Source organism: Saccostrea echinata, unplaced genomic scaffold (assembly GCF_033153115.1).
Source record: "Saccostrea echinata isolate AGI-Se365-2 ecotype Australia unplaced genomic scaffold, CSIRO_AGI_Sech_v1 ptg000001l, whole genome shotgun sequence".
In the NCBI taxonomy this organism is placed as follows: Eukaryota; Metazoa; Mollusca; class Bivalvia; order Ostreida; family Ostreidae; genus Saccostrea; species Saccostrea echinata.
Window position 1 is genome coordinate 46,686,319 of NW_026889750.1, and position 21,896 is coordinate 46,708,214.

At 31.8% G+C, this 21,896-nt stretch overlaps 2 protein-coding genes across 2 annotated transcripts; one reads left to right on the forward strand and one right to left on the reverse strand.

The window, feature by feature from the left end:
- Positions 1–6,100: 6,100 nt before the first annotated feature.
- Positions 6,101–9,184, reverse strand: LOC133181499 (uncharacterized). Its single transcript, XM_061315991.1, is given in 6 exon segments — positions 6,101–6,252; positions 6,699–6,767; positions 7,086–7,130; positions 7,250–7,495; positions 7,580–8,102; positions 8,606–9,184. Coding segments are annotated over 6 exon segments (1,614 nt in total).
- An 11,048-nt stretch (positions 9,185–20,232) lies between these two features.
- On the forward strand, positions 20,233–21,680 carry LOC133180167 (uncharacterized). The gene is made up of 2 exons (XM_061314736.1): positions 20,233–20,460; positions 21,238–21,680. Exons 1-2 carry the CDS (start codon positions 20,256–20,258, stop codon positions 21,570–21,572), a joined length of 540 nt encoding a protein of 179 aa, XP_061170720.1. The 5' UTR covers positions 20,233–20,255; the 3' UTR covers positions 21,573–21,680.
- Positions 21,681–21,896: the final 216 nt, after the last annotated feature.

Here is a 21,896-nt window from a genome sequence, read left to right on the forward strand (position 1 = left end):
TGCGTGTCTATATACTGTTTACGCACTTCCTTCATCAATATTCATGAATAGGCTGAATTCTTAATTGCAGATCTTGCTTAATTGTTTTGTAATTACAACGACTTATTTTAGTAAAAATTCATGGAAAGTAATTATTTTTTATTACACATCATGTTTCTCAAATCATTTAATCATTTTGTTTCACATAAAAAATCGCGTTTATATAGCGTGTATATCTTTAATGTTACACATAAATAATTTTACAGTATATGTAAATAAATGGCTTTGGAATGTTGTTCCAAATACAAACAAGTTTAAGTAAGTTTATGTACCTCTTGACCTATTCTCTCATTGAGATTATATCAAGTTTAGGATAAGTTTGTGATAGAATAACAATAATAAAGCCAAACTTTCGCTAAAGTAATGCCTACGTTTCATTACGCTAACTGTGAAGAGGGCACGACGGGACGAATTTTCCCGGAAATTGTTCGATATACTCTCTAAACATTTGGTCTTACCAAGTCCTTATCAAAATCTAATATTAAATAATTTTAAAATTGTGATCATAATTTAACAAAATGGCCTTTAAGATTTATGGTTATTAGAGGTATTATGAAGAAAACCTTGAACTAGATCTATTTTGCAGCATTAAGTATTTAACACGTAGTTTGAAAATGGGTTAAATTAGCGTGGATTTAGATAAAAATTTATTTAATCTGACTAATTCAACGATTAGCAGTACGTGTACGTTGAAATAACACATCTTTATAATTAATATACCAGAAACTCTTATTAAAATGTGAAGAAGTCCTCTCATCTCGGTCATCTATATATAAGTAGCAAATAATATATTATTCATCACCTGTTATGTATACAGAGTTTGCAGAAATACCAATATAAGCCATTTATTCAAGATGAAATAGCCTTTGCATTCTCTAAAAACTTTCATTGTGTATTCAAACTACAGATCTTTTGCCTTAATTAGTTTTCACTGAACTAGAACTGATGTAATATTGTGTATAGTCAATCGTTATGCTGATTGGCAGGGTATTCGCCTACTCTTTGTGATAAAAGCCACTTTCCAAACAATCTTGATGCATTATTTCATTACGATGTCGTACTTTAAATTTTCTTTATCCTTACTCTTGATTGTGGTTTGGTATCCGATAAATACAAGTGGTATTGGTGGAGGAGGTGATCAATGGAGACATTTCAAATTTATTGCCTAAATAATCATTTTAAATTTTTCTTTCAATTCAGTATGTACATGTATGTTTTTGAGATAATGCTAATTATATTTAACAGGTGTGACATTTTGTGAGCAATATCAGTTTTGGGGAAATTGTAACAAAGACGCGCTATGTATATGTCACAGTGGACTGTGGTATACTTCAAACGTGTCCTCAATCAAAGAAGTTCCAAACACTTGGGTCAATTCCTTCAGTGATATCTGTACTTGTAATGGTGGTGAGTATTGGTAAATAATAAGTCTAATATTATTATAAATAAATCTAAATAGCTGAATTCATAGCAAAGTTTACATGCATGAATGTTTTCATAACTATCTGAACCATTTCAGGTCTTTTGAAAGAGTCTCCCCTTACTTATGACATCAATTTTATAATTCCTTTAAAATTTGCTATGCCCCTGGAATCCTATCACGTAGAAATTTATATCTGGTTATTGTTTGTTGAACTTGATACCATAAATGGATTATACATGCTCTTGCTTGGTACAAATGGGAGACATAAACTCCATATGCATGATATAATGATATATTGCTAAATATGTAAGGGAAGTTGAGGATATATTCAATGAGGAACGCATTTCCATTACTTTAGAGAGGCATATATTTCTAAGCATATTGATAATATCTGTCTAAATAACCATTAAGTTTTGTACAGCTTCACGCACTTTTTAAATCACATGGTTTTCATACAAATTAAAGCCACATTGTTACAATGCGATATTGTGTAACGAGATAAAATATATTTTAAAAGTGGTTGTCTGTCTTATTTTATTTTTATTTCACCAACTTAAAACATAATTCACAGATAATATTAGGTAGGAATTGGATATACTCTAAGCTGATAAATTATAGCAAAACCCAAGTGATTTTTGTGTTTTCTTGCCGATTCCAGTGTATCAGTTCTTTTGAAAGCAGTAACTATTAGCAGAAACGTAGTTCTTCATTTTACTCTTTTGTATACTAGTATTTTTAATGGAATTGCTTTTTCACTTAATTAAGGATATCATGTTTCATTTTACAATCTTTTTCTTCAACTCTTGCAATGAATCGCCTTTCCTGCAATGCTAAATTCTCTCTTGACTATGGATGACGTACACAGGTAAAATTGTAACGTATGTTTAACATATGTTGAATATATGTTCTGAAACATATGTTCTCCATAAAAAAACGAGCAACATATGTTTAACATATGTTTATGAACATATGTTGATCATATGTTTAACATATGTTACTTATATGTTTTGTTTGAACATATGATTAACATATGTTTATGTTCATATGTTTTTCATATGTTAAACATATGTTAAGTTTATTTCTTACTTACATTTATTATATAATTATTTTGTATTTCTTTGGAGTGCAAAGTTAACTAAATAGTACTTTTGTCCTTTAATCATTTAATAATAAGAAATCAAAGAACACAATCTCAAGCAATAATCTTGTGTTTATTTTTTCATATTTTCACATAATTCTGGCTTTATTTCCACGACAGTGACTGCATTGCTTCTGAAATGATAAAGAAAAAATTATAAAAATTAAGAAGTCAATTACATGTATAGTTAATAAATATATATTGGTATTAGTTAGCACAAAGAGTAATTACTTTGAGCACTTACAATTTCTTGGCCTGTTCTTTGTTTTCTTCCATTTTACAACCCCTTAGAACCTCATCATAGGATTTGAAATTGTCACATGTTAAGGTAATGGGTGGCACTACAGTGGAGACTCCAATTTTAAGGTTCTGTTGATTAATACAGGTTCTCTGAAATACAAATTAAACTCTACAAGTAATTTAAGTTCATACCTTGAAGATATTTGTCGTGTGCAAACAAATGCATACTCCATTATCTTAAACAGTTATCCGTTATGATACGAGTTAAAACTAATTTCATAAAATATTATATGGTGTTGTATAACACCATATAATGTTATGTCCAAGACAAGTTCAGTTTTGGAAGATATGCTTAATAATAAAATCATAAAAAAAACAATTAGTTTTTCTAAATGTTTACAAATGAATTTGGAATGTTGAAATAGTATAATATATCAATATTAAATGGAAAATCAGATATAAATGTACAGGTAAACTTCGATATCTCGAACTTGGCGGGACTGAGGAAAAACTTCGAGATATCCGAGTGTTCGAGATATCGAAGTTGATGAATTTGGTACCGATATTGTTATGTTACATGTTCTATTAACAGGATCCCCCCCCCTTTTCCACCACGTGCATAATTCAAGCGGTAAATGTTTTAGTTCGTAGTTAGTGATTATCTTTTTAAAAATACATTACTACGGACTAACGGACACGTTCAACAGACCGTAAAATTAGCATAATTGGATTATTTTATACTAAGGTGTGAATTCAGCGGAGCGAGAAATTTGTTGGACTTCGAGATAACGCATGTGTTTATAGCACTTGGGACCGTAAATCTACTTCGAGATAAGCGTAGTATTCGAGATTTCCGTGTTCGACATACCGGGGTTTTTTAAAATCATAAATATAATAAAAACGGCCGGGACCGTTGATTCACTTCGAGATATCCGTGGTATTCGACATATCGGTGTTCGAGATACCGAAGTTTACCTGTATATTTGGATATAAACAAGAGGCCCATGGGTCATGAATTTAACAATTTAGAATCTACACAACCCCAGGATGCTTCGACATAAGTGTCAGGTTTTCTGGCCCAATGGTTCTTGAAAAGGAGATTTTTAAAGATTTTTCGTATATATTTCAATGTAAAAAATGGATTCCCTATTGTGGCCCCGCCCTACCCCCAGGGGTCATGTTTTTAACATTTAGAATCTACACTACCCCAGGATACTTCCACATAAGTTTCAGCTTTTCTGGCCCAGTGGTTCTTGCGAAGAAGATTCTTAAAGATTTTTTCTATATATTTCAATGTAAAACTTCGATTCCTTATTGTGGCCCCGCCCTACCCCCGGGGGTCATGATTTTAACAATTTAGAGTATACACTACCCAAAGATGATTCCACATGAGTTTCATCTTTTCTGGCCCAGTGGTTCTTAAGAAGAAGATTTTTTAATGGCCCCACCCTAATTTTTGCCTTTTCTTGATTATCTCCACTTGTAAGGGGACTTTGCCCTTTATTTTAATTATTTAACTTTCCCTTCACCCAAGGAACTTTTGTTTCAATTTTGGTTAAATTTGGCCTAGTGGTCCTTGAGAAGAAGTTGAAAATGTGAAAAATTTACAGGCGGACGGACGACGGACAATGAGTGATCAGAAAAGCTCACTTGAGCTTTCAGCTCAGGTGAGCTAAAAAAAATACAGGCATAAAATACAGGGTGAGAAATAGACATTTTGTTTCCAGTATATCCCAAAACTTTGTTTGGAAGAAAATAACAAAGCTTGTAATACAGGATGTACTTACCTATTCTGGAGCAAGCCTAGGATCACGGTGTTTTTCCATGTTATTCATAGGAGGGAGGGGAGCCTATAAGAATTGTAAAATAGATATTTATACAGTAAATATTTTCTAATCAAATTCCAATTTAAACTTAAAAGAAACTACAAAGAGAGTGATTACAAGTCTTCAAGTTTCTCTAGTGTTGAAAAAAATTCTACGTCAATATATAAATAAGTAATAAATTAGCTGATGCACTTTTAATACATTTACACTATTATCTTGAATGCCAGATTAGGCTGAAATTGAGTATCTTTTAGATATTTATAGTTTAAAAGCCAGAAAGTTCTATCCATATCAATATCTTCAATATTTTAGTAAAAAAAGAGTTTGATTAATTTTTCATAAAGTAAACCAGTCTAGAATTAGGAAGCAAAAAGAAATTTTTCAAGAAATATTTTGTTATTAAAGAGTCACCCTGTAATTACTGTGATTATTATATGTATTTATTTTCACCTGTAAAATCTTCAGTCAAATCAGCTTTGGGTTGAATCGTCAGTCTTAACAGCTTTGGGTTCTTTCAATAAAAACTGCACTCTGACACTGAACTCCAGTTGCTTAATGCACAATAAAAACAAACGGCATTATCCTGTTATTCGCTCCGCGGAGCGAATAATATTTGACGTTGTTGACGTTATTCCCATTTTGTTTTCATACTAAATTTTGTGCATTTAAATATCCCAGACATAAAAAATTACCTTTATTCCGTTTTTATCGCAATATTTTTTTCTAATAGTGATGCATCGCATCCATAAAACATTTCTTCTTCTTACTTAATTTTGGGGATTTTAGTCCATTCTTTATAAAAATATCTATATTTTGATTGGATAATGTCAAGTGCTTTATCCAATGAAAAATCATTTACCGATGCATTGTGGGAAAAATATTCCTAACGGTTCTTTCCGGTGGATGCCATATTGTCAAAGATGAATAGGTCAAAGATAGGAATGAAATTTGCAGCCATCGGGAATGTATGAAAGGTGAGAATGTAATTTAATTACGTCCAACAAATTTATGATAAAGTAATCTAATAAATTAAACATATTTTTAAATGTATCGCTGACTTGCCTGGGATATTTTTATAAATCAATTTGTATTCGTTGCATTGTAAGAATACCGCCATATTGATTTAAATAACGGACCTGAAGCATCACTAAATGTATCAATAACTGTAAGTTATCTCCGTTTTACCAAAGAACTTATGATTAAGACGATTTTTCTAAATTATATAGAAGTAATTGATTTCTTTCAAAATTCTATTGCACCTTTTCGTAGTTGAAGCAAGAATTATTTGCTAAACCATACTTCGATGAAGGGTCAAAGTCATAAGTTCTTTAATAAAACGCATAGGTTTACTTTAAATATGTTTTAAAAAACAAGTAAACAATTTCATTGAGTTAATAAAATTTGGCACATATTTATTGTAGAATAAACATTCCACTACTGGAAATCGTCATCATCTGACGTCCATACAAAGGATGTTTTGGCGTATGGGTTGGACAGAGTTGTCTTTCCTTTCCCTCGTCTTGATGGTTCCTTCTCTTTGAAGTCAGCAGGATGACATACTTTATCGGTGCACATCCTCTTTGTAACTGGAAAAGGGTTTAAAAAAAAGTACTAAGAATTTCAAATTTGTTTTGCATTCATTATGTACATTGCATTAAAGTAAATGTAAAACTACTGTGAAATTTAAGTAAATTTAGCTAAAAAAAAATTCACAAAAGTAATTGCACTTGTTAAAAAAAAGTAGTACCTGCTTTAGTTGTGTTTTTTTTTTGGAGCTGAAAGTGTTGATGGGACAGGACGCAACGTTGCTTCTGCAGATGGCCCTGGAATATCCTCCTCTGAGGAAATAATAATAGGATTTCTGCTCCCAGTACTCATTGGTTCTAAAAAATGGTAATGTTTTAATGCATTTGTTATTTTATTTAGTTAATTTAATTAATGTTAAATTTAAATTAATTTTGAATTGTTTTATACATTAAAATATCATGGATTTATTTAATGTATGATTTATTTCTAAGAAGATACTGCATACTTTTCCTCCCTGTGCTCTTTCTAGTTTGTATGGTGCTTGTGTCTTGCCCATTTGTAGTCTTCATTGCAGCTTTAATAAACAAAACATGGCATGTTTAATTTCATTACAGTGTTTTCATTCCATTGTGTATTATATTAAAATATTCATCTACTTTTTAAAATTTTCCTTTGGAAATGTGTATATATATTATAATTAACACATTTAAGAGTAATTTTATTTCAATACCTTTATCAGATGGTGCATCTTGGCTCCTTGGGCCGGCCTTCTTTTGGATTAACACTCGAGCTATGACGACAGAAATGGTATATTTGATTATTACTATTATTACTTAATGCTAATGCTATTACAGACACCTTGAAAAAATTTCAAAATGTTTTATTGTAATACCTTCCACATGTACAGGTCTTCCTTCTTGAGGAATGGATTTTGAAACTATAAAATAGAAATTAATGATTTTGGTAATTTATATGATGTATAGTTGTTAATATTCATTAATGGATTAAAGCCATGAGACACTAAAACTCCTAAATACTTTTTCTTATAGGCTTTACCTCCTGGAACTGTAAGTTCTGTAAGAGTGGTGTCCCCTTCATCCTCGCTCCCAGACCCTTCAAGCATCTCCTGCAACACTTTATCCAAACTGGACTTCTGCAGCAACTGCCGCTCCTGGAGTTCACTTGAAGAAAGTTCCCTGTTGGGCATAATAGCTGAACTATCTTCCTCCACTAAGCCTGAAAACAACTCAGCCGAAGTTGTCTCAATCTGCGATTCAGCCTCGCTTTCGGCATCAGTGTTCTCTGCAAAAAAGGATAAGAAAGTGAATACTTAATGACAAATCTATGTGCACATTATAAAATTTAAAATACTCAGCACATTAATACCTGGTCTAATTTCCCAGTCGTCAATTTTAGACTGGCTTTCTGGAATTCCTTCCCAAGTATTGAAGAGTGGCGTTGGGTATGTGTAATGAGGTGGACTATCCAATGGGTAGACACTTCTCAAAAGATTAAAAAAGGCCTCGTAGATGTTACCCCTCTCTGCCGATCTCCACATTATTTCCGCTAGATGCCCTTCAAATTGTGAGAGTTTGGTACCCACCAGTCTCCTGAAGTGATCTTTGGCATGTTTCCAGGCCCCTTCGATTCTGTTGGTGTGTACCTCAACTACTTCTTGTGACTTGGTGTTTATATACGTTTTCTTGAACGAGTACTTGTGCAAAACAGTGAAGTGGTCGTATCCTGCGTCGTTCAATTTACAGTAGGCGGACCACCCATCACTGTAAATAGTTGACCCTTTTTCTACGTGGCGTTCGATAATTGGAAGAAGTGTATCTTCTGTTCTGTCTGACACAGGGTACATGACCAAAGTATTGCTGTCTCTTTCGACCATCTCAAATATCCAAATCTACACAGAGTGAAAAAAAATTGTTACATATATAAATAGTATTTATTCTAAAATGTTTCTTAAATTGATATCCTGAAAAATGTTTCTTAAATTGATATACTGTAATTAAGTATCCTTGTAAATAGCTAACCTTTTTCATTTCTTTCTTTTTAAAATCATGTTATTTAATACTAATCAATATCTTTCAACTAATACCTTCTTTCAGAAAAATAATTTGTGTTCTTAACTTTTGAGCATGACAAATTTGTTTTGTGTCATATGAGATACATATTTGCATGCTCCGTTAAGGATTTCTGCATTGTTCTTTTAATCATATGTTTATTTGGTGAGGCACACTAAGCAACTTAATTTGATTTGTAAATGATTTCTGCATTGTATTATTCAATCATCTTTCATTTTGTACTGAAATACACACCTGCTTCAATTTCATGTTATTCTTGTTCAACATTACTTTTCATTTGGTGAGAAACACCATTCTAATTAATATTTTTTAACTTTAATACCTTCAATCCACGATTAGGGTTTCCTCCCCTTCACTCTTTTCACCCTTTTTTCACCCTCCTGCCAAATAGGGATTCGTCTATCTCCACAAGCCCCTGCATTTTTCTGTACCGCAGATTTGTGTAAAAATACTCCTTGAACAGTTCCCGAGTGAAGCTTGCCCAGTTGACAGCTGTTGTACCATAGGCCATACCTGAAAAGCGCGCACATTGCGCAAGGCTGCTCTTTTCAAGGTACGACTTGATGAAAACCATAATATCCTGCAGCATTAAATTACTTTTATCAAAGAAGGAATAAGTACGTGATGACTTGGTATGGTCCCTGTTCTTTGTACATCTGAAAATACTGCCTCCAGGAGCTCGAGCAAGGACCTTCAGGCTCATCTGTCCATCGCAGTTGTATGGGCACTGAAATGTGGTAGCCAAGATGCCATTTTCTCTGCACCATCTATGGACATCTTCTTCACTTCTTGAAAAGAGAGCGTAGAAATTCCAGGGATTTCCAAATTCTCTTGGTTGCACATCTAAGATGTTCTCCACTCGTCGTTCTCGGTAACTTCCGCCACCTCTCCTTGCCGACATGACTGAACTGGACGACTGACGACGGACAAAATCGCGCGTATTTATAAGGAGAGGGGGTGGAGCTTCTTCATTAATTTTAAATAACAATAACCTAAAAACTGGGTCTAACCAGATACATACCCTTAAAATCTGCTCACTAACCATTAAAAAACAAGGACTGTAAATAGAATTTTTGAAATTTATTTGTTATGTTTCAGAGTTTTTCATTTGTTGTTATTTCTGTTTTTTTCTTTCGTCACGCGGAAGATACCGCCTCCTCCTGCCATCCAAATACTGAAATTGTCTCTGGCTAACGTTCCATGCATATAGAGTGTAGTTACGTCCAGCATGGAATAATCTGAAATACGGATTAAATTCTAACCATAGAAGAAATTAATAAATTTCCAATTTGAAGGAAATTAACACACCTGAAAATGGCACGGAAATGACTGTGCGCGGCTCTGTCCCTAGCCAGGCCCATCAACATCACCAATCCATAAAAACATCTGGATTCAAGCCGTTCACGTACACAAACGTACAAATTAGTAGCCTCTCCCAGTGAGTTAAACACTGGCTCCAAAATAATCTTCGAACTAATGTCGGCCATTCCCTCGCAGGTCCTACAATGCCTTGGATAGAGATCCATAATTCAAATATTTCTCTGTTGCGTGTAGGCATTCTGTACATGGAAAAATAAATTCCCGCCGCACGGATTTTTTCATATTGCGCAGATACAGCCTTAAACCAAAATGCATACCCCCTTTTTTAATGTAAAATTGTATATAAATTGAGAGCGTTTATGATTAACATTTATTCCCTTATTTGGGGGAAAAAAAAACGAAAGAAATTTAAGTGTATCTTTTCAAGTTAATCTCTAAATAATTTTACGGAATAAACCGTATCAAAAAGTTATGCACCCCCTTCTTGTAATGAAATATATTTGGAAGGCTGTATAGCGTTTATTACGTGAAGAAAAAAAAAATGAGAGGAGGAAAACAAAAAAAGGAAGCATTTATGAGACTTAATAGCAGGCAAAGAATAGTGAAACCGGAGGCATATCTCAGCGGAATAAACTGTAAATTCAAATTAAAAAAAAAAGAAGAAAAGGATTTTTTTTTTGAGGCATTCATATGTCGCACAATTCCAATGCATTTTAAACCAGGCACTTTTGTATTTTACTTTTAATACATTTGCACCATAGTTTCAGTATTAAAATGCAGTTCTGCCTTTAGTTTATGGGTTTAGATAAAACTAATAGTTCATTAATTTCTTTTATTAACCTGTTAACATTGTTTTGCAGTTATTACGTTTTTAAAATTTTTACTGACATTGCCATTCCATTACTAACAATTGCATGAGTACTGTTCACCGTTTCTCTTTGTTCGCATTCAACAATTGTTTTCTATTCAAGTGAGGTACACTAGTTTTATATTTTCTTTTCTGTGGGGCATGTCAGATTGCGTGAGAATGGGGAAAACCATGCCAAGTCACGTACATGGAAAATCTTGTATGAGTTGCGCGGTGGATTAAACATTTTATGATATTTTATTAATAACAAGTGGAGGTAGACGAACAAATTACTAAAATTTATAAACACGCCCTAAATTCTTTGCATATATAAATGTATATACCGTGTACATTGTTTAAACAGAAAATGGACTTGAAAAATTCAATGTAAATATGTTAATCTGTAAATGTGTTGATCTGTAAATATGTTTATTTGTAATTTGTTATTTTCTAATTTTCTGTATTAAATATGCCCTTCATACTTGGGAAGGAATTCCATGCCCCAACTCCCCTTCCTGGTACTGAGATAGTTGGAGAACAAAAAGAAAAACGTGCACAAACAGCACTTTCCCATATGTATACAAATTGAAGTTGTTTTCCAATTTTAATATATTCAAATAATATAATGTAATATTTCAAAATTAAGGAAACATTTTCATTGTGTGTTGATTTGACATGTATATATTCAAACTTGTATGTATTTTCTTTATCTGAACATAAATAGATATGTACGTATGTGCAACTTTGTCTTTATTTCATTTTGGAAGCTGAATCATCTACATATTATGTACATATTATCACAAGTGTGAACATCCATGAAATTTTATACAGTAAATTTAGAAATTCGTAATACACTGAATATGTATATACTGTTGTTATTCGCACCGGTGCGAATAATTATTCGCACCAGTGCGAATAAGTATGGCTCTATATTCATTCATTAAGTATCCTTGTCAGTGAAATCTCCCCCCCCCCAAAATTTCCAAGCCCCATTTTTACGAGTTGATGGTATCAACTCATGTTATGTGACTTGTAAGGGATTCCCCAACGTATCGAAACTTATCACATTTTCGTTTGCGTATTTTGCGTACGGGTTCTTGTATAATATTGGTTTATTTACAATTTTCATAATCTACAGAACAAGAATATGTTTTCTGATATGCTTTGACGTGTTAATGAACTTAAATAATTATTATTAATTTTATTGAAATTTGTGTCTATCCGAGAGAAAAAATAGTGCTAGGGATATGCAGTCAACAAAAGTGACATGTCGTCCAAACAAAGTTTTGATTTATAAATCAATAAATGTTTTATATAATAAGAAGTATTTTGAAAACAGATTTTTGAAGAAAATTCACAAAATTGAACATTGTACAAACCAAGTTATTTTTACAAGATTGACGTGCTGGTGGTATATAAATAAACTAATATTCTTGCGCTGTGATGCCAATGAACAGAGCAGTTTTCTCGCACTAGTGGATGAATCATTCAACACAGATAACACTGTCTATGTTTGTAAACAAAGCGAAGAGTTTGCAGTAAAGAAGATCGAAGTAAACCAATTACTAATCTCAAACGAAAGAAATGAGCTGTACCAGCTGAACAAAACAATTTTGAAATTAAACTTCTTATTTACTGTACAAGCAAAAAAAAATTTCGATTGCTTAAAGGGTCAGATTTTTTCAGCAGCGGACAACTCTATGTTCCGATTTCTTTTTCCCTGTTAAAAACACTGTTGAGAATTCCTGTCTTCCACAATCTAGATCTGTTTCACAGCAAGCTTTAAATACAGTAGAGGTCACTTAACACGCCTGTGATTCTTATCTCATTAATTGTCGGCACTACACTGGAAAGTGTTTTCCTTTAATATGTCCAGCTGTGTTTTGCTATCAGATGCTGACCATGTCATAAAGTGAATTAATAGTACTGAAGGCAATAAATAAAAACAAAAAATTGAGTGGGGTGTTATTAATAAATTAAATGTGATATGCATATTTATAAATGTGAAGAGATTAAGAAATCAAATTAATTCATGTCAATAGTCAATATCATGCCATTGTGACGAATTTAAAGTCTTCAGTCGAAAAGCCGAAAGAATTGAAATAATAAACGAGCATACATGTATGAATGAAAGTCAAGTAGTTGAATGTCAAGAAAGGCTAAACTGAGAGAAATGATATATAAAATTTTCATATCAATTAAAGTCAAGTAATTATATATATTTCAAGAGTGACTAAACCAAACGAAATGACATATAAAATGCTCATTTCAGTTAAAAGTCAAGAAGTTGAATTTCAAGAGTAGCTAAATCAAGAGAATTAAAATATTTATTGTGCATATTAATGATCATAAAGACAGGGGGGCTGATTATCAAGAGTGGCTAAATCAAGAGAATTGAAATATCATATGTGCATGTAAATTTTGAAAGACAAGGAGTTGAATTTCAATAGTAGTTAAATCAAAAAAATTGAATTATATATATATATATATATATATATATATATATATATATATATATATATATATATATATATATATATATATATATATATATATATATATATATATATATATATATATATATATATAAGTAAAAGATATAAATAAATTTTAAGACTGGTTTCATCAAAAGAATTGAAACATATTGATGTGCATTGAAAATGTCAAATTATTTGTCAATATAAGACAGCAGTGAAAATATTCAATGAGCATGTTTATGAAATAATTCAATTTGCACTATTTGTAAGTAATAATTCCCTACTTGTAATAACTATTGTAAGTTTGGCCAATTAGTTTGAGATATGTGTGTTTAAAGTTTTTTTTCTTGTTTTTTGTCTATTTGAAGTTTTAGTTCTGCAATGATTTTACAACAGTTGTGCTATTTTTTCCTACTTGAAATTCCTAGTCACTTGATATATAATATTTCTGTCAAATGATATCGAGTACCCAAAAACTGTTACCGGTAGTTTTAATGGTGATATTCTGAACTCCATTACCATTTCAATGATGGTATCCTTTAATATTTTGTAAAAATATAAATTACTTTAATTTAAATGCAAGCTACATTGTCATTTTACAAAAAAATCACAAAACTAATTAGTATTACACTGTATTTGTTTTCTATGTTTAAAGGTTCGATTCCTGATAAATCATCATACATTCCAGTAGATATTTAAAAAAGATAAGATATACGTCTTAAAAATACATGATAGAAAGGTTGTAAATAAAATGATATAATTTTATTTCTCAAAGAAAAAAAAAATTAAAGTGATAGTTTTCATCATTGCACATATAACACATAATCCAAATATAGATTAGAGACCTCAACTCATTTAACTATTATATAATCAATACCATCAACTCGTAGTAGTACTTTCAGTACTTTGATTATATATGGTCTCCCCCAAAGAAACCCTTTTCCCGGGAAATCTTCCCTTTCCAGAGCGTATTAGCTTGAAATCCGAAACATCGTCTGTATATATATACTCCTGTTATTCGCACCGGTGCGAATAAGTATGGCTCTATATTCATTCATTTAGTATCCTTGACAGTGAAATCTCCCTCCAAAAATTTCCAAGCCCCATTTTTATATATGGTCTCCCCCAAAGAAACCCTTTTCCCGGGAAATCTTCCCCTTCCAGAGCGTATTGGCTTGAAATCCGAAACATCGTCTGTATATATATACTCCTGTTATTCGCACCGGTGCGAATAACTGGAGTATATAAAGACCCCCTTTTTCAAATTTCCTTTAATAAAATTTCCCTTTATAAAATGTGAAATAAATCTTTTATTTTTTTTAAAATGTTACAAATAACACAACACTTCATATTTGCAGTTTTATTATCTAGGTGTTTGTTAGGTATGCATTTCTGTATTCCTGTAATTAGTTTCACATAACTTATTTTTAACTTTGACCTTCACCTACAAATGGATGGTACTTCAGGTTTCTTTTAGTTTAATTTGCTATTTTTCATCCAAGGATTGCTTTGACGTAACGTCAACAACGTCAAATATTATCCACTCCGCGGAGCGAATAACAGGATAATGCCAAACAAACATTTTCCATTAATAATTTGATAAAAGAACTGAATGGATAACCATCTTAACATAGGCTACATACAAACTGCTATGCAACATTTCTACTTTCACTTTCATGTCAAGATCGTACATAAATATGCAAACGAAAGTATTGACAAAAGGAAAACAAATCTGAAAAATTAGTAACGCTAAATGGGTTTTACCCTGGCCGAAAACAAATCCAAAATAACGTAGACATTCACAGGATCACTATGTGTATCTCTTTATACGAACTGCATTAATTACAACTACAGTTAGATGTTATGCAAGTCACGAGAGAGATACTAGAAGTTCGTCATCTTCGCTGGCCAAGGGTTTCTGATACGCTACTCTCCTCATAAACCCTTGGCATACGGTGCTGACAAAAGACGGGATTGTTTTCGTCACGTGATTACGATTCTTACCAGGTTCGCACAGATTGCGTCATCGACAGAAATAAAAAGCGTATTTAAAAACATAATGTTTTTAAAGAAAAATTAACAAGAAGGTATTGAGTTATGTTAATTTGTTATTTAAACATGTTAAAATGCAAATCTACATCTTCAGTATAGATTCTTAATCACATATTTTGCACGTAGCTTAAGATATTGGATGACACCATACAGCTATTCATAGAATGGCATGTTATCTTACGGATCGTTGTTTACTTGCGTTTTTCATTCCCGATATTAAAGAGTCAAGATATATCCCGAACGCAAATATCGTCATTTATAAAAAACAATTTCTGATTGGTCGAACGATGTCGATCAACTCCAATCACAACCTGAGAAAAAATCCCAACTTTTTTTAACACCGTATGCCAAGGGTTTATGAGGAGAGTAGCGTATCAGAAACCCTTGGCTAGCGAAGATGGAAGTTCGTATGAAACTGTTACCCTAAAGAAATTCTCTCAACACCATGAACTAAATTCTAAATACATATCTGAGAGCACTTACTTGTTTCCAACAGTAAACAATATAATAGAAATAAGTGTGTGGAATGATTTTTTTTTCACTCATATAATAAATCCAAACAAAACGTGGTAAAATACAAATTTATTACTTCTTGATAAACTTAATTTGGGGAATACAATGTTCAATGACAAATTTTGATTTGAAGAAGGGTGTGGTGGGGGGGGGGCTGAATTTGGAGAAACGATTGGAGGAGGGGTGCAGGGTAACAGAGTAGTGAACCCATCCCCCTTTTTATGTAAGCTTCTACAAGAAATGATCATTCTTTTGAATAAATAAGTATTCAAATTGATCTTGAAAAATGGTATTGAAATTAATTTTTCAACATGCAGTCTACTTGCATTGGCAAATCCAGAAGGGGAGGAGAGTTGCTTGTCAACTCTGTTCGGAGGTTGCCCCCTTTGAAAACCATTGCTATGAGCTTGAAGTGCCTATGGTGCGATTCTATGCATGAGTGTTGGTGACACCGACCTGGAAACCCCCCTTTCAAAATTTGCTGGATCCCCCCTCCCAACGTGTTAAAATATAATATATAATGCATGTTATTCATATTAGGCTTAATATTAAATTATTGCTGGTTCACTGATTAACATTAAATTAATTAACATATTTTTTATCTCATTAAATTAAAATAAAATTAATTCAAATAACGATAACATTAATTCAATATTAAATGAAATAAATGCTTAAAGACTATTGGTTATTCTATAATGTTCAATATGAATTTTATGTGAAACTCAAAACATATGTTGAACATATGTTTGAAACAATCATATGTTTAAAATATGTTCAACATTTATTAAACATATAGTTACCTCAAACATGTGTTCAACATATGTTTTGAGTCTGCTATATGTTCAACACATATTTCAAACATATGTTCAACATATGCTTTAAACATATGTTCAACATACTGTCGAAAATTCATATGGTTAACATATGTTCAACGTATGGTCAAGATATGTTACTCGAAACATATGTTGAACATACGTTGCAATTTTACCTGTGTACTTCTGTCGCCTAGGCACAAGCGCAGTACAGCTCCTGAAACCTGTATTTTCTGTACATTAACATGACTCCATGGCGGAAGATGATAACAGTATTTCTCATCTGCTTGACTGCTTTTTATGTTAATTTCGGAATTGTAGCATCCTGAGAGATCCGTCCTACTGAAAAATTACAATGTTTCAAACCTCGAATCGAATTTTTCTTTCAATACTAACAATTAACCATTTTTAAAAATAAGCAATACCTCATTGTTCTGCCTTTTTGCCTGGTTTATATCCGCAGCGTTGTCCCTTTTCGGCTGTGTATTTCGACAAAACCAAAACAAGTGTGGTAAATGAGCAGAGTGCTTAGAAAAATACTCATCTTTAAGAGGTCAATTTAAAATTTTCAACTACATAGTACCAAATAAAGAAGCTCCATTAATTCAATTTGTAATTACCTATTATAGAATCTTATATTTGTTACATCGTACCATTTTTGGATAAATTCCCCGTTAAAACATCGACTTTGAAAACTTTGAAATGATTTTAAAAGACATGTATCCTTGACATGAGAAGTCAAATGCATCTCAGGGTTATTTTGTCGTACTTAGCTTAGATAATGTTAGCTTTATTTGTGCCACGTGAGCTTAAAAAGTACCCGGAGCTGTATATTGGTACACAAAACTGAAAAGATAGTAAAAATATACTCATTTAAAACTTTTAATGTAGTCATTTGACCAGAAATTTGATAATTGTCAAAGTTGTCATATTGTAGAATTTTATTTGATAATAAGAAATATGTCAGGAAGGACAGTATGGATCTTTAATTGGCCATGATATTGAATTCTTTTGTCACTAATTTGTAGCACACGACGAAATATTAATCATTTTCAATATATATTTATATTAATTTGTAAATTCTTTATTATCTTCATAAATACAGACACTTAATTCATTTTATTTATTCTTACAGGTAGCTCAACACAAAAGTGCACACACCAGTCACTATACGACAGTATGTATTCTTCATTTAAGACGCAGAATTTAACCATATTTTATGTTTAGCTTATTACTAATTTAATCAGTGAGATTTGTGACATATTGTTTTTTATATTAACGTAATGAAATGTTAATTTTCTTAATCTTTTAGCAACTTAAATATTTTAGATTTGGTAATGATTTCTAATTTTTGTAGCTGTCTCTTCTCCTCTTCTCAATTCATTGAAGATGGAACTAGCAGGCTAGTAACAATCAATATTTTGGTCAAAACATAACGCAGTTTATTCGTATACGTTTATCAAATATTCTAATAACATAATACAGTAGAGAAATCACGCTCTATTACATTTTATTATATTCTATTATATTTTTAGATTTCTGGTTAAATTCTACATACCTAGTATTAAAATATATGTGTGCAGTTGTTCGTTAATTAGACTGCTACAATCAAGAAAACTGTATTTCTTTTGTACTGTTGAATCGTATTATTCCCCACATTGATAAAAAGAGTTCCCTACTAACTGTCTTTCTGTGATGTTCAATAAATATATTCTAAAGTAATTATCCAGAGTACTTTATTACAGATGAAGCACGATGCACAGCGTTACTTGCAGGTAATATTCCATTGGTTATTAGAATTCAAAATATTACTCCTAAATGAGATTTATTGTTTATCTGATGTAAACCACCTTTCTTTTCATACATATTTTGAATGTATTTTTTAAATTAATGAATACTAAGACTATTGATGTTGTAATTTTTTGTAATAAGTGTCGTTTTTAAACCAAGATATTTTTACAGTCATTGTGATTTCCCTACAGAGTAAAAATGCTAATAATAACGACGAATTGTAATTAAAAAAAAAGAAACATTTCAAAGTACACATTTTTTGATACTTAAAATAAAGTCAGGAAAAAATGTTTCTTAATTGTCTCCTTCTTTAACCTCGAAGAAAATTGCATTGAAAGTTTTCATGTGTAATATTAAGTCCATTGTTTCTCTTTTAAAAAGTGGAATCTTGGAACACCTACCAGTGTCGTATCGAAAGTAAGAGGTTAAAGAAAAATATTCCGATAATTTGATTCTGATTGCTGGTTGCTTTACATGTTGTTCAAGTTCCAACAAAAGGGAAACTGATGATGTTTTGTATCGAATATTATTTTTACGTTCTTCCGTTCAGTTATGGAGAACTGAAAATGATATTAATCATGAAAATATGTTTATTGCGATGTACGTCATAGCAATCTCTAGCTATCTAATTTTCCTTAAATATTGCATCAGAAGAAGAAAACAAACAAATTAAAAAAAAATGTATATTTATTTTCTTAAAGAAAATTAGATAGAAAGAAAAAAAGTACAGAGAATATTTACAACAGACAAAATAATAATAAGAAATAATAATAATAAAAATAATAAAAACAATATAGAAAAACAAGAAATAGGAAGTGTTCACCTTTTGAATTTTTTGAATTTTATATGGCATTCATATATTTGTTTTTTTTTTTTTTAATTTTCTTTTCGCAGGGAAGAGGCGGAGAGCTTTATTTTTAAATCATCTTTTGTCAGCTTAGATTAACATTATACCGTAGCTGCTGATTTTCAGATCCTAGACTTAACATAAATTGTATCATACAATATCAAGGCAAAATTAAAGCTCTTATGTTAACTTTTATGAAATATTATCATACCAATATTATATTAGTCATTGTCAGGCTACTGTAACCTTTGAGTTCATTTTTTTTGCCAGCTCTTATCTTAGAAGTCACAAATAAGATTGACCTCATAGCTCAAATAATAGTTATCCTTATTGAATTGGTGTGTGAAATATATGGAGATAACGAACAGTTTTCAAGCTCAAAAGTCCAATAAACATTACAAAATAGGAGCAGAGCAAACACGGACCTCCAAATTATCAGAGGTGGGATCAGGTGCCATGGAGGAGTGAGCATCCCCTGCCGACCGGTCACACCCTCCGTGTGCTCCTTGTCATGATCGGTAAATGACGGAATGCAGTGTGTAAATAATGGCCCAACAATTAGTATGAGAAACGTCAGTCAGCATTTGACTCAATGATAAATTGTATTTGCTGACAAGGTCATTGTATCGACCATAGAACTTACGAAATGATGACTTTAAACGAGACTGCTGATATTCTTGTTTCAACAACTTGTTTGTCAATAATTTACCTCGTTTTAGAAATTGTACATACGTAAAGCATGCTCTTGCATATCGAATCAACTGAGAGATATAAACCCCGTATGCAGGTAATGAAGGTATATTGCTGCATAAGTAGGGGAAGTTGACGATTGAAAAGTTAAGTCATCACGTTTATCATAAAGCTTGGTTGTAAATCAATTCAAGTTAAAAGACATTGTAATGTTGACAAATCAGTTAGCTCAAAACTTTCGAAAATTATTGTTTTTTCAGACAAGTTTATAAAAAATGTTGGTCTATTTCCACGACACATCCAGATTTTAAAACCAAATTTTGCTTTTACATAAGGGTGATTTGATTTCAGGTAATATCTGATTGGTTCTAGTAAATGATTTTGAATTTAGATGTTATTCGTATGATACATCTTTTTTGACACAAATGACTTCACATAGAATATAATGCTTCACATTTGTACAATCCATACACTTTATGTTCTGATATTTATTTCATACAATTTTAAAATGTCTTTAAATGATCATTGTAAAAGGCTGGGCTTCTAAAGTTATTCGATAAATAATTAGTTTACATTTTGTAATAGATGACCCAACAACAACAGAGGCCCAGATTTCTACTACAATGGTCCAGACAGTGGAAAGTCAAGCAAAGACTACACCATCAACATCAGCAACAACTCAAACATTAACAGCATCCTCAGAATTATCAACAACAAATTTAATAACAACGTCAGCAATAATTACAACTTCTACTTTTGAAATGACGACGTCAATGAGAGATGAAACACAAACCTCATCAGAAGAGAGACCAACTAGTACAGTTACAAGTAAGTGTTTTTAAATTTTAAATTTGATACTCTTTATTAAATTGGAAATATTAAAAAAATATTATGATATTTCTCCCAAACGAAAGACCTTAATTTAATTTTTTTAATTTTTTTTGAGCAATTGTTTTTAAAATTGTGAACTGGATCAATCTAACATACTCAAGAATTAGATGCTTTATAATCTGGTATCAATCAAAGATAGATGCTCAAAAGAATTTGCTTGGGGTGTAGAATAATAATTTTGCTACAACAATCCATATAGAACTCCTCCATGCCACCTAATCCTACGTATACATCGGGTGATTCTAGGAAAACCTGTTTGCCCTGTTCTTAATTTTTATACATTCATTGTATAGTTTGGTTTAGAGCCTAACCACTTTTAGTTATCATATTTTAACCAAGCAGTTCCAGATGCCATTTTATGCAAGAAAAATTTTGCGTCTTTCAAAAGATCACATGAGTTCTTACTTGTATTTTATTTCTTGTTGTTAATTTCTTACTTGCGCACTGCTTTAATTATAATAATCTAAGTACTTAAACCTACATTTTAAATAAGTAACACAATCTATGCCCCTAAAATATGAATCTGAAAGTTTTCAGTTTTAATAATTTCCATCCCTTTAGAAACATTAGAAAAAGATAATTTATTTCGTGTAGGGATTGTTTATCGATATATACGGGATGATAGCGATTATTCACTTTAAGTTCCGTTACAGAAATCTTAGTATTTTCTTTCCTTGAGTACCAGCGTTTGTTTACTTTTGTATTGCATTACAGCGTTTGTAGCTATGTGCCCCTGTTCATGTGATTACATGGACAAAATCGAGTACTGGAGAAATGAAACAAACCAGATGAGACAGTACCATGAACTGAGTCAAAGGTTGGCTCAACTCAAACGCCTCCTCAGCGTGAACACAAAAAATCTCTCCTCAACTGTAAACAAGAAGATCAGCGCTGACGATGAGCGACCATCAGCCTCTGTAACAGGTTACGTGGGAGCTGCCTTTATAGCCCTAGTTCTTGGTGGAATAGTCCTGGCTGATGTTCCTGTGTTGATCCGACAGACTTGTAGACTTCTTAAAGACATCCGAAAACTGTGTGTTCGAAAATAAATTACACTGTTGTGTGGCATTTTGTATCAGTTACACTGGTCTCTATTTTTAAAATTTATTTTATGTGCAATGTACTTTCAAAGTTATTCTGAAAAGTTAAAGTACGCGAACACCAAATTCTTCCTAATCTATTTATGGGACTTACTTAATTCCCATCTCTATTTTTTTTTAAGTAAACAAAATATTTTTGGAGTATTTCATTTTTCTTTGGCTAATAAAGATAATATTGAATTAAACATCCAATGTTATTTTCAAGTTTTCAAAGTTTTCTTAACTGTATTATTATATGTGCACGAATTTATCTTTCTTTGACATAATATGTAC

Coding starts and splice junctions, on each gene's coding strand:
- LOC133180167 (XM_061314736.1), top strand. CDS start 20,256: ATGGTCCAGACAGTGGAAAGTCAAGCAAAGACTACACCATCAACATCA. Junction 20,461..21,237: donor ACCAACTAGTACAGTTACAA/GTAAGTGTTTTT, acceptor ATTGCATTACAG/CGTTTGTAGCTATGTGCCCC.